This window comes from Macaca fascicularis, chromosome 20, assembly GCF_037993035.2.
Source record: "Macaca fascicularis isolate 582-1 chromosome 20, T2T-MFA8v1.1".
Classification (NCBI taxonomy): domain Eukaryota; kingdom Metazoa; phylum Chordata; class Mammalia; order Primates; family Cercopithecidae; genus Macaca; species Macaca fascicularis.
Window position 1 is genome coordinate 20,294,350 of NC_088394.1, and position 14,344 is coordinate 20,308,693.

The window sequence follows — 14,344 nt, forward strand, 5'->3', positions numbered from 1 at the left end:
CCACAGATTGTTTCTTTGTGTCATTGAGTTTATGTGCATAGGCGTGGTAGCAGGTACTCACTCCATGTAGCACCCCTGTTACGTGGTATATTCTGGTAAGGAAACCAAGAGGACTGACTTCTCTGCAGAAAACCAACCAATTAGACAATTTGTCAAAGTTGTAATGTCTGTGAAGCAAATTTCTTTAAACTGTTTTCTTATTGACAGCTCTTATAAAATTGAAGGGCAATGAGAGGCTGAACTGAAAAATCTGGCAAGTCCACCAGGCAGTGGAGTGGAAGATTCTTTTAGTTTTTTTAAGCAGCCCTGGAAACCCCTTCCATTCCACGTTTAGGAATGCTTCCCTTCAGAACATGACTGCAGTGCCACCCTTCACCAGTAGGTGCCTCCATCACACCATCTCTCCCCCTAGGAACTGGAAACTTGAAATTCAGTAAAAGCCGTTTTAATCAACTCTCAAACTGGTAACAATCCGTGTTGGAAAGGACATGGGGCATAGGCACCCAATTCCAAAACTAGTAGAGATATTAACTGCCCTCCAGAAAAGATGAACCTGGCATACAGTATGTATCATACCCAAAAACCTCGTAAATTTCTCCATACACTGAGACCCTGTAATTCTACAGCATTGTCCTAGGGTACTAGGATCGTTACACAAAAACATGTAATGAAGGAGATATCACAGGGTTATTACAATGGAGTTATAGGTAGCCAGTTCTAAAGTGTGTGTGTGTGAGAGAGTAAAATCTTCAGTGAAAGAGATCTTCAAGAAGGAGGCAGTAGACCTCTAGATCCAGAATGCTTGACTTTGAATCCCAGCTTTTTAAATCATTAGCTGTGTGAACTTGAATAAATTACTTAACATTTCTGTGTCTGGAATAATGGTATGTATCCCAGAGGATTACAGATTAGTAAGATTATGTATTCACAGTACTGTATATTATTTGTTGTATGAAGTCTGGAGGGATACAGAATAGCATGTAGTTTGAGTCCACTTTTGAGGGATACAGAATAGCATGTAGTTTGAGTCCACTTTTGTAGGAGAAAATATACAAAGTTATACATAGGCTTCTAACAAAACCTGCAAGGCTATATGCTAAAATGTTAACAGTATTTATCTATGGCTAGTGGCATTGACAAATTAGGTTTTAACAAATGCTTTTCTGTTGTAGACTTGATTTTTTTCTTAAACATTCAACATACATTGCTTTTATAATTGGAAAATAATTCTTAACAGCTGCTGTCAGGAGAAGAAAAGAAGAAAAAGATAATTCTACTTAAAATTAACTCTTAGGGTTGGGCAGTTGGAGCAGTGTTTCCTGTAAATGTAGCTTCATAAGATCTGGTCCTATATGAAAGTTTAAATGTAGCTTCTGTAAGATCTGGCCCTATATGGAACCAGAACTGAAGAGCTTGACTTGGGGTCAGACACTGCAACTTGATTCAAGTCCCTTCATCAGGAGGAAAGTTCCCTAGGTGAACTGCCAACTTCTGCTGCAAGGCCCTGAGAACTTGAAGCTGACAAGTGTTGTTGGGTTCCTTCCTGCCCAGCTGAGCTCCAAAGCTGTGAGAGCTTAGCTGCTGTTTACCTCTTGAGGCTGAAGTCTTCAGAGACAAATTAAGTGCCTGCCTTGAATATGAACAGGCCTGGGTTGGAGCTTCACCTACCACACACACCTGAGTATTTTGGGGCAAGTCACTTAACCTCATTTGAGGCTATTTCCACAGCTGTGTAAAATGAGGAAATAACTACTTTTGATTATTGAGACATTTGTGGAAAATGACACAGTAATGCACTATGTGTGAATTATTTTCCCTCTCTGGGCCTGTTTCCTCACCTTTAAAATGGGGGAAATTAGTACTTCATAAGGTTATGAGGATTAAACTAGGAAAAGTCAAGATTGAGTGCTGAATAAATGAGATACTATTTTACTAAGGATCATCTCCCTGTACCAAGAGCACTCCACTTGCTCCCAAGAATAGCCAAGGCCATCTTTTTCTTAGGAGAAAGGGTAGGGCTGGAGGTTTCCCCAGGGATCCAACTCCAGAACTCTGCAGAGATGGGCCTGCACTACAAGGCCTCTGAGACTTCAGTCTGCACACTCTGTTCTTTCGCCTGATGCTCCACCTTTTGGAAGCCAAAGCTGCCAACTTGGCCTCTTGCAAAACACACATTCCATTCATAAGTGCGTTTGTGCATTTTTCCTCCCACACCCTTCTAGGCAGCCAGTGCAGAGCTGCCAAGGCAGCTGCTGGAGAAGCAGCTTCTTATGGAGGAAAAGCAACTCCAAGGGCTTTTACAGAACTCATGGTTTAGGCTTTGAACACATTACTCCCATTTTCTGGTCTCCTTGCCCATAGTGGGGTTGTTCATTTCCTTTTGCCCCCCTTTCTGTAAATAACCTCTTCCCTATTATAAAGGAAACCTATTAATGAAAATTTGAAAAATACAGAAAAATTTAAATCACAACTGATCCCACCATCAATGGTCAATGACTGCCAATATTTTATAATCGATCAACTTTTTCCATGATGATAGAAATTCTATTATTCAAAAGCAGAGTATAACATTCTAGCATTGATGTATGCCATAATTTCTAAAGCAGTCCCTTTTGTTGACATTGAAGTTGTTTCCAAATGATGCTGCTGGTGATATCCTTGCACATACATCCTTGGAGATTTTTTAGGAAGAAATCTCACATGCTTTTAACTCCAGAAAGGCTTTTACTGTTTACTAGCATAGATTTGCTTCAAATTTTTGCCAATATAAGTTTTTCATTGTATATTTAATTCTACTTATTTGAATACCCTTTAGATTGGCATCCTGCTTTTTTCCCCAGAAGCTTTTTGGTAAATTATTTTTCCTAAGTGAGTTGTTCATATCCTTTGCCATTTTTCTGTTGGGAAGCCAGGTCCTTTTCCATACTGATTTAAGAGCACCTTATGGATTCACTATAGTGTCCATTTATAAACTATTACAAAATTTTAGTTTGCTTTTTAAGGTACATCATTTTATGTTTAGTCTTTTGTGATTTCTTCTATTTGCTTTTCTGCTTAGAAAGCCCTGACTAATCTCTGGATCCAATGACAAGTTTATATATTTCTAATGATTTAATGTCTATACTTCATAGCCTTATTTTTCTTGGAATTTATTTTGGCATGTAATAACTTACTCCCAAATATTTAGATAATTTTACCCAATTATCTAGCTTTACTTACCCAATAAAGGACGAGGCTCCTTTATCATGTAAGTCCACGTGTATACTAGGGCCAGTATTCATGTTTTCTGCTGTCTTGTCATGTAGTAGTACCACACTATTGTATAGCTCTATAATGTACTAGCAGTTTTAGCAGCACCACCCCAGATAAGCACAGGGCCCATGGAGAGTACCCATCAGCATGGATTACAAAACACTGTAGAGTTCAGATGCTTTGCTGCTGACTGCACTGGTGCTGCTACATTCCACCAGGACTTTTTTAGCACCCCTGAGTCAAGAGATGGGATAAGGGTCAGAACACTGGACAGAAGATTAAACTCAGGTAGGAGCCTTATATTTTTAAGACAGGGCATCCTCAGAAGTTGACATAAAGGAAAGGAAATGGAAAGGTTAGGCAAGCTCCCTAATCTTATCAGGCAGACTAACCCTTTTTGACCTACGTCAAAACTGAGAGCTAGAAGGATGACTCCCAGAGCCAATCCAGCCATGTGCTTCAGCAACTGGATTTGAAAGGAGGAAGAAGCCAGTGTTGCGACTTTCATACTCCTCCGACCCCGAGCACTACCTTCAGTGCACCTTTCTTGCTAGAAAGCATTCCATGTGCAGTTAAGCTCATCTGGTAACTAAGTGAAGTTGTTTGCCCATCATCTAATTGAAAATTGGATTTTAGCTGTAATCTATACAGCCTGTGACGGCAGCACTTTGAATAGCCCAGGCTCTATACAAGCCCCCAAGTCAGTATCCTTCCACTTTATTCCCCAAACCTATTTATAAGGCTCTGGCTGGGCTCCGTAACGCAGAAGTGCCAAAGCACAGAAGAAACAAGCCCACGAGCCAACTGGGGAATGCTTTAGAGGCATACTTTTTAAGTGAGGAAAACATCACCCCTTAGATTTCCTTCCAGCCCCCACCGGGTCCTGTCCTTAGTAATGACAGAGGAAGAGAAAGAGTTCCAGTTCATTGAGGAAATCTCAGAAACCTCTCCATAATCAGAGAATGTAGACATGACTTCCAGAGCCTCTGCAACTGAAAAGTACACCTACTCCTACCACCATATTTATTCTTACAAAATACCAACATGAGGCTGGGAATCTTTGGGGAGGCCATCAGGGCCTCCATGAAAGAAATGTGTAAGACGACCACTCAAGAGCTTTCCTGAATGTAAACAAGTAGGCAGAAAATACAATGGAAGGAAGCTAAGGGTCTTAAGTGGTCTAATCATCATACATCTAGAGTGTTAAGAGGCAGATGGGAATCACAGGGATCACGTTAGTCTGAGCTTCTTCCCCCATCCCCAATTTGGCACAGAGGAAAATTAAGCCCCTAAGAGGGGCTGTGACTTGTGAAAGGTCATGTATGACCATGCCAACCCCCCTCTCTTATTCTCTGGTTTCCCTGCATTACTCACCTAACATTCCTTTGGACAACCTTAAAAGAGCTTGTAATGTTTGAGCACTTATGTGTCATTGGGACTTTATCAAGACTTTTAAAATTCTAGCACTCTGATGGAAGCAAAAGCCTTTTAATTTTGCAGATGAGTAAAAGGAAACTTAGAGGTTCACTAACTTGCCAAAGGTCACACAGCAGTGGCACTTGAGTTTAAGCCAGATACAGCTCGTTTCCTTTGCCTTAATCACTGCCATACTATTAAATCTAGGGGTCATGCATTTAACACAGTGCTCAACTTCGCTTTTTATTCCTCATGAGAATTCACATTAGTTGCTAAGGTAAGACTATTTAGGCAGTGGCCCTGTGAAGACTTATTTGCTCTTTGCCTCTGAGCACTAAGACCCTCAAAAGCCACTCTATTAAGCTTGGTATGTGGGAGGTTAACACCCATGTTTGGAGTCTGAGGATCCTGTACTTATCTGGATTGTTTTTCAAAGAATAAAAATTGTCACTCAATATTATGTTGGTAGAAGCTCCCAGTAGGTAAATTTTGCCCCAGAATAAAGTCACTGTTTTTTTTTTTTTTTTTTTTTTTTTTTGTAGAAATATCAATAATCAAGTAAACAAATTTATTAAATCCAACAGCAGGTAACCGTCCAAATAAAAAACATTAAAGGAAAAAATGTAGACATCAAAGACAAAAATGTGTGTAACAAGTCAATAAAAATACTCAAGGGGCCATTTGGAGAGTGCAACAGTGCAGAGAATACAAACAAAAGTATTAACTTTTGTCAAGTTTGTACAACCTCGACAAACAGACACACTGGTCACAAACCAAGAGGGATCCACAAAGGTGGAGGGTCACATGAGCAGTGGACTCATCACCTCAGCGGCTTAAGGCAGGGTATATCTGCGGGACCAATTCATCCAAGCCCCATTTGCCTATTGCTTCACATTCCCCCTTTAAAACCTAGAGTCATATTCATTAGTGCAACAGGTAAGAGCAGTTAATCACAGACGGAGCTGGGGACCAGGGTCAGAGGGAAGACACTTCTCCCAGAGCAAATGTATGCGTGTCGGGGGAATGAAAAACCCCAGCAGCTGCTGAATGGCTTCCTTTGGCAATATCCAAGATTTGTGTTGAAAGGAGCAGGGAAGTCGGATGGGTGGCAGAAGTAGGTATCTATGAGATAGGCTGGGTTTCCAAGAAGAGAAGAATAGGGAGGACATGATGCCCAGCACCTGAATCAGAAGCAGAACCCAATGGTTATGCAAAGCTATTTGAACTATTTTGGCTTCTGCAACCAGTGCTCAAGAATCTATTTCGTCTTTCGAAAAGGGTGAAAACCCCTGCTGATCTTCACCAACATGCAGTCCCAGTCCAGTTTAAACTGGATACGCAATTACAGCTTATCATAGGAATAAACTCTGAAGGGGGGTGGATGGGAACCTTTATATGATCTGAAAACACACTGTGGAGTAAGAGGAGGATCAATGTCGCATTTCATCAGTGAGTCCCAATTAACACAATTCAACAACCTTCATAGTTCTTTCAGTCATTTAAACAAGATACTGCTGGAGTCCTCCTCCAAGGAAGACCCATCATTTACCAAGATGTTCAAGTCCCCTAAGGAAGACCTTTGTCAGTTACCAAGATGCTCAAGTCATAGCTAACCAAACATGAGAGACAAGAAAAATAGCAAAGCAGTCAAGTAAAAGGCAACAAAAACCTAGCAGCAGCTTTCTTCCATGCCTTAACCTTATAATTGCATAACTGAGTCTACCTTTTGGGCTTCACTGCACTGAAGACCTCATTTGGAATCTGGCAAACCAAACACTCCTAAATATATAGGTTGGTGTAAAAGTAATTGTGGTTTTTGCCATACTTAATGGCAAAAACATACATAAAGTATGGCAAAAACTTACTTTTGCACCGACCTAACAGATCTGTTTTGGTTTGTAAACTTTTAGACAAGTTCTTATCCCAGTAACTTCCCACCACCGTTCAATACAATTTGGCATAGTATGTAGCACATGAGGCCATCAAGTGTACTATGGGGTCCCACACCCTGCAGCCTCCAGCATTCGGCACCAGCCCCTGGAGACCAGTACTGCTTCAAAGACTAATACTGTGTGGCTTAATCCTTTCTCCCTTTCCAAAAACACTAGTTTCTGCCTTCCTTGGGGAAGTTTAATACTGAAAACACTGCCTTGTATGTTTTCAATTGTTATTTTCCTGGGCCCAGGGGTTTGGTTAAAAATTTAGATCTTTACCCAGCTCTAGATTCATCTTCCCTTATCAGAGGGGCAGACATGGGTTCCTGGACCCAACTCACACAGGTAGGCAGCACTTCAGCTGCTGAGACGACGAGCTGAAGCATAGCAAAGCCGCTTACAGGAGGTAGGGTTAAGAATGATACATTGAGATTTGGCAAAGATGGGGGAAAGAGCAATTCAATGAAGCAGCACGTCATCTCACACCATCTTTCTAATAAATTGCTAAAGAAACATCACAAAAGCTTACAAAGCCATTTGTCAAAACCGAGTTGTTTCTTATTTCCCAACACACAGTTTGTTGTCGTCCTCAGATGTTGCCAATTTCCAAAGTGGCATCCACATCCTGCCCCTCTCCACATCACCCTGATGTTCTATTGCTAAGCAAGGAGTGTACTGGCTTACCTGAGGGGCACACATTCAGCCTCTTACACAGACTTACCACTCATTAAGTGGTAAACCTATTTCTAGGTTGAAGGGAACAAGGCTTTTCATTTCCCAGAAGTATAACTTCAAACCCTACACACACCTCACCTTGGATCCCTTTGCAGAAAAACTGCATTTCTTGTGGTCATGAAAGAGTCAAGCATTGGCCCAGAGCGACTGCAGAAGCTTGAAATCTTTGCTGGACATCAAATACTCAAACTTGGAAGGAACTTGTAAGTTCCTCCCTGACTGCTCCCTTTTCTGGCTTCTCATTTGCAAATGGATCAATATAACCAAAAAATAACTAAATGGCTTTTTTGGTGGGGGATGAGGAGGCTAAATAGTTAATTTAAAAAACAACAAAATCCACCCACTCTAGTACGCGTAATGCACGGAATGTCTTCTTAAAGGGTGGGGAAGGAACCTAGTTTCTCTACTCAGGGTCCTGGGCTGCCTCCCTCTTTTGCGCACCTCTCTCTGATACACCCTGATCTGGGATGGAAAGGGCCTTACCTGGCCAAGTGCAGCCTGCCTTTTCCCTCAGTCAACCACTACCCAATCCAGAACCGAGGAAAATGAGTTGCAAACTGCTTAATGAAACAGCAGTCTTTTTAAAACCTCAGTCTGGGTACCCAGCTACAGCTGATCCCACAGAACCTGCTGGAAACCCTGGAGACTTACTCCAGAGCCTTATTTAGCTAGAACAGAAGCCAGGCATCTGGCCCAAGATCCCCTCCAGCTTTCTAGCAGTACTATATCGTGAATGATCTTAAAATTTCCCATTTGCCCCTCTGAAGGAGGAACTGTCAGGTTTAGGATTTAAAAAAAAAAAAAAAAAATTCCAAGTATGTTCCTTATAGTCAATATCAATTTTAGAAAAATACTGACTGCCAAAACTATTTAATAACCCTTAAGGTGGGAGCCCAGAGCTATAAGGCTGCTCACAATGGAACTCAAAACATGCAATTCCTGCCCAGGCTGAGAAACATACCTGGGACACAGCGGGGTATTAGGTTAGGGGAAAAACCTCCAAATGTTTAATAGACAAAGTTTCATTACCTCAAGAGTATAAATATTTTTCTAAGTTTTTATTTAAAAGATTCCCTTTTTAATCTGTTCCAAAGTGTTGGTAGCTGAACTATACAAGTTCCTGCCACCCATCCTTCCAGTACAGTTTTCTGAGGACATACTTTTTAAATGGAAAAATAACAGGAGGACCCTCTAACTGAAACCAGGTAGGACCAGAGTCAGTTCCTCAGGCCCCTGCGGCAGTCTGGCCAAAGCTGGCCTTATGAAGCGAGCGCTTGGAGAAGTCTGGGGAACCAGGCCCTCCCTCTTGTGAGGAAAGGGCTGAGCAAAACTCATGTTCTCTTTAGTGAAAATGGTCCAAATTCAGATCCAAAAGCCTCCATTATGGCTTTCCCTGGCACTCTTCTTATACTTTATACATTGAAGGCAGCTCCCTCTTTTATGGCCAGTATAAGCAGGCAAAGAAACAAAGGAATATAGATACATATATGTGTATATATATATATTTTATATAGGTAAAATATATACATATTTTATATATGTATATATACATATTTGGGGGTAGGGAAAGGAGAGGAGGGTCATGTAAACCTAAACAGTCATCACATTACCCCAAATGAGCCTGACTTTAACAAAAAGATAATAAATAACTCCTGGGGGTTAAGTGACAACATGGGTGCAGCAAGAAGGGAAAGGGCACAAATTTAACTATTAAATACACTTTGATATTTGTTTGGCAGAGTTCAGGCCAACCCCAGGCTTCTGCCCTTGCCAGACAAGTAAGCTGATGATATTCAAAGAAAAAAATAAAAATATTTAAAAAAAAAATTCAAGCAGAGCTCCATACCACAGTTTTCCTTCAAGTCAGTTGGCCGGCAGGCAGTTTCCCGACCACCAGGAACAGAAACTTTGGCTCCAAGGTAAATGAAACAAACAAACAAAAAAAAGTATTTCCACTTACAACATGAAAATACAGAAACTTCATCAAAGAAAGAAAACTATCAAAGAAGTCTACTTCCAGCAAAACTGAGGTAGCACTGCTTTCTCTGCATTCAATGCTTAAGTGGTTCTCAGTACAACACATGTTCTTACAAAATGCTCACTTGACTGACAGGTGCAGCATGTTGATGGAAAAACTCAACATGAAATGCAATAGGTCAAAGAAGGAATGAGCAAGAAGTGAGGGAGATCAGGGTTCTGGATAAATTAGCTTAAAAGGGGGTTGTTACCAGACTACACATGCTCTTGGTTGGCCTTGGCTCTCCAAGAGTCTAAATCGCCTGGGAATTAATGCAATGTGGTTAACAGTTAACACTGCTATTCAAATCTGTGTAAATCTTTAAAAATAATTATTACAACCTAAATTCAACCATGTAAACAGCACTACACACAGTACAGACCTGCCCTGAAAAACAATATGCAAAACTGAGATCTGGCACTGCATCATTTTGTCATGTTAATTCAACCTAACAGTCCCATCCCCTCCCTGCTCTATGCCCTCCCCTACCGAAAAAAAAAAAAAAAAAACCTAATTTGTGCAAGAAATGGCAGGCTTATTCTATCTGAAGGCTTCAAAAAAAATACACAACATGTAACCAGGTTCAAATATTCTGGGAGATCCCCCCCAAAAAGGAAATAACCAAAATAACCAAAAAAATGAAGAAAGTGCCTAAAACATGATACAGCATTTTAGAGCCCTTTCAGATACAAGGCAGAGAAAGGTGTAAAGTAGAAAATATCCGGATCTTCAGTAATTTCCAAAATGGTCCAATTCCTCTGTTGGCTGCAGGGCAGCTGGCAGATCCTTGCTGCTGCTCCTGGGACAGAGCCATTAAGTCTGCTCCTCGGGACACAAGCCCTCGGGCCCTGAGCTGAGTGCACCTCTCCCTTCCCCTTCTCTTTTCCTTCGCTCCATTTCCCACTCCACAAAGGTGTCAAAGAGACTTGGCCAGGCCTCATCTTCACTGTAGTTGCTGAGGTCAGGGCCAATCACCTGAGTGAAGTTAAGGAACATGTTCCAAGTGTCCCGGGAGATGCCCTTGATCCCCGAGGGGTTCTCTGTTAGGAAGTTTAGCCATTGGTCCAATACCGGAGGATTGTTCTGGGTAAAGACTAGTTTCCACAGGGCAATGGCTATTTCCCGATGCAGTGACCGCTGCCCTTCTTCAGAGTCCAGGCCAAACTGAAATGTAAACCGGTAGAGATCCTTGAATTTATCCTCTTGTTTGGCTTCTGTTAAGAGGCTAGGGAACCGTGCACAGATTCCGTCAATGCTGTCTGCACTTATTGCTTTGCAGCCATCAAAAAACTCCTTCCTGCAACAGAAAGGAAAAGGACAATTAATAATTATAAATTGTATTATTTACAGGCAATATACATAGTGATTAAGAGCAGGGCTTTCAGGCCAGATGGTCTGGATTTGAATCCTAACTCCTTCAACTAATTAGTCCTATTTCCTTATTTGTCAAATGGTAAAAATAACACCTTACTTCAAAGGGTTTTGGTGAGGACTAAACAAATTACTATTCTGCTTCTAACAGTGCCTGGCACACAGTTGGCAGCTGATAATGGTTCATTTATTCATTCATTCATCTTCCCAAAGCTAAACTCAAGTCTCCTGCTCCCTGCCCTGTTTCCCGCTCTGCAATAGTGATTAAGCTGCGGATTCTTTCCTTCCAGAGGCGGAGGCTTCCTGCTTCCCTTCTGACTCTCTATGGGTTGTTTGTTTGAGGTACACTTTTAGTGACTGCAAAGGGAGACTTCTGGAGCCAAGGATTCTGAACCTGGGTAATTCTATCACCAGAGATCAAAATTCTATCATTAAAAAACAAAAATTATGTATTTTTAACATCTATACAATGCTTTCAGCTTACAGCATGGTCTCACATTGATCATCTTCTCAGGGACAGTAGCATCTGCTGAAGAGGTGAGGCCTCTGAGGTCTGGAGGGTAACCTTCCTGGGGTGGGGGCATGCAAACTACAAATTGTATGGCTGGGTCTCAAAGTCAGTTCTTATTCATAACCCCATGTTCTACAAACCACATTCTATAGGGACACATGACCAGAACAATATGCACAGCTACTGCTTAGTAACAGGCCAACTGACCTTGTTACACACAGGCCTGGCCGCGGGCGGGCAATACGCTAAGAAACGGCAAGTGGCTTCATGGAGGCAGAGAGGCATATCCACTCCCCAGAGGCACTTACTGTATTGGTACTCACAGCGCCTGGCACATGCTGGGCATACAATAAATACTGAGTGACACGTAAAGGAGTAAAAGAAAAGAAAGGTCCAAGGCAGCAGTGGGGCTGAGCAGCAACTTGGCGACCTGGTTCACCCTGGCTTATTCCTCATTTAAGGCAAAGATGAGCAGTGACCAGTTACTGAGAAGCTGCCAAATAATGCTAGGATAGGCCTGAAATTTGACCTATGAATTAGGCAAAGGCATTATTCTGCACCAAAAAACAAAACAAAACATGGGGTACACATTAGAACCAGACATGAATCTTTATCAAAATCAAAATCCAAATGCCCGGGCCTTCCCCCCTGAGATTCCTATTTAGTAGGTCTGCTGCAGAGCCAGGGAGATACATTTTAAACCTTTAGAGTCCAGAGGGGCTTCTCAGCATCATAACCACAACTTGGCTCAAAACATTTAAGCTTTAGAGAACCTGATCAGAAAAATAAAAACGTAAAAACTTACCCAAAACCCTATGAAGCCAACCCAGTCCTATCCTAGCTGGGTACCACTGCTCACCTGGTGACACAAAGTGTTTGTGACTGACCTGGTGAATTTGCACATGGTTGCAGCCTGGAACTTCCAAGCCAAGAGCAGCACTCGAAATTCTGTGGGGTCGACACATAGGTCATTGCAAAAGCGCTCCATGCCTTCCTCCAAAATTGCATCTTCCCGCTCATCCTTGTAGCGCCTGAACAGTTCTTCCAACCTCTGCAAGGAAGACTCCTCGGCATTGGACTTGGACTCCCTCCCAGCATCTCCCGAGGACGTCGGCAGCTGGCAGGCCTCAGTGGCAGCCTCAGCCTTCTTGGTCCCGTTGACAAGGATATCTCCACCTGGCTTGCCACAGGGTGGTACCTGCTCCTCACGGTGGCCTGCACCCCGCCTGCTGTGTGACTTGTTGCTGGGGTCACGGTCTCCATTCTTGCTGCCCAAGGTCGATGAGGGATTCTTACACTTGGTGACACACTGGCCCATGGTGCTGGTGGCCCGGCCTCTAGAGTGGCCCCCTCTGGATCAGATGCCCTCGCTGCCACTGGCCCATGTACCTCAACATGCCATCAGCCAGAGGAGCCAGCCAACCTGGAAGGAAGTTAGAAAGCCATCACCTCTGGGCAGGGGAAATGGGGTACGGACCCTACCTTCTAGGGTGCGCAGTGGTTCACCACTCTATTTCCGTAAGCCAACAACAAACCATGGGAGAGACCCTGAGTTCATCATCTCCTTCATAGGCCAGTTCTGTAACTTCACCTTGGCGACACAGTGGTTGGGGCACATATGGAGAACCAATGAGGAAAATTCCTAAAATTCTTAAGGTAACATAGATTTCAAAGAGGCTGATTCATATGTAGAATGCATCAAAGACTACAGTTTGACAGAAATATTCCAGAGGAAATCTGTCTTGCCAACTTGCCATCACATAAGAAAAGTTATTTGGACCTGGATTAAGCCAGAAGGCACAAAGGAACGGTTCATCTTCTAATTCCTAATGCCAACATTCTCAGATTTTCTTTTTAAGTAGGATGAGTAGGGAGGAGGGGTGGCCATATTCAGAACAATAGTCTCATAATGCCCTAACGATGAGGTTGTCAAGACTACAAGCAGGGGCCTAAGCCAAGCAGCAAAATGAAATTTGCCTCTGATCTCTCCAGATGCCTTTCTGGGCCTATCCCACATAGTAGGTGAAATGCCCTTTCTCTGCCCTACTCCATCCACCTGTAGAAACCATCCACCAAGCCTGTACTCCACACCAAGTTTCCCAACCGAGGAGCTTCTTTTTCTCCCCCAGGTCCTCAGCAAGGCTGTACTTAGAATGCAAGCCAAGTTCACAATAAATGTGATTGTCCTATAGGGCCTATAGGCTGAGTCTTCCAAAGAAGTGTGTCTCCACTTTAAAAGAAGGACTGGGACCAGTTGCAGTGGTTCACATCTGTAATCTCAACATTTTAGGAGGCCAAGGTGGGTAGGCAGATAGCTTGAGTCCAGGAGTTTGTGACCAGCCTGGGAGACATAGCAAGACCCTGACTCTACGAAAAATAGAAAAAATTAGTCAGGTGTGGTGATGCACACCTGTACTCCCAGCTGCAAGGGAGGCTCAGGTGGGAGGATCAACTGAGCCCAGGTCAAGGCTGCAGTGAGCTGGGATAGCACCACCCCACTGCAGCCTGGGTGACAAAGTAAGACCCTGTGTAAAAAAATTGAAAAAATTACTGGTATAAAAACAAGCACACAGACCAATGGAACCGAATGGAGAGTCCAAAAATAAGGCCACACATCTACAACCATCTGATCTTCAACAAAGCTGACAAAAACGAGCAATGGGGAAAAGACTCCCTATTCAATAAATGGTACTGGGATAACCGGCTAGCCATATGCAGAAGACTAAGGCTGGACTCCTTTACACCATATACAAAATTCAACTCAAGATGGATTAAAGACTTAAATGTAAAACCCCAAACTATAAAAACCTTAGAAGACAACCCAGGCAATACCATCCTGGACATAAAACCAAGCAAAGATTTCATAACAAAGACACCAAAAGCAATCAAAACAAAAGCAAAAATTGACAAGTGGGATCTATAATAATTAAACTTCAGAGCTTCTGCACAGCAAAAAAAACTATCAAGAGATAGCAAAAGAAACTATGAAGAGATTCCTACAGAATGGAAGAAGAAATTTGCAAACTATGCATCTGACAAAGGTCTAATATCCAGCATCTATAAGGAACTTAAATTTACAAGAGAAAAACAACCCCATTAAAAAGTGGG

The 14,344-nt window shown here is 42.4% G+C and overlaps 1 protein-coding gene across 5 annotated transcripts in view; it reads right to left on the reverse strand.

Annotated features, from left to right (window-relative positions):
* Positions 1–9,926: 9,926 nt before the first annotated feature.
* DCUN1D3 (defective in cullin neddylation 1 domain containing 3) overlaps positions 9,927–14,344 on the reverse strand; it is a 41,438-nt gene continuing 37,020 nt past the window's right edge. For all 5 annotated transcript variants that reach the window (XM_065537549.2, XM_015442269.4, XM_005591421.5 and 2 more), the window contains 2 exons: positions 12,124–12,659; positions 9,927–10,651 (listed from right to left, as the gene is read on the reverse strand). In XM_065537549.2, coding sequence (XP_065393621.1) covers positions 10,168–10,651; positions 12,124–12,554 — 915 coding nt within the window. In that variant the 5' untranslated portion in view covers positions 12,555–12,659 and the 3' untranslated portion in view covers positions 9,927–10,167. The remainder of the gene's footprint in view (positions 10,652–12,123; positions 12,660–14,344) is intronic.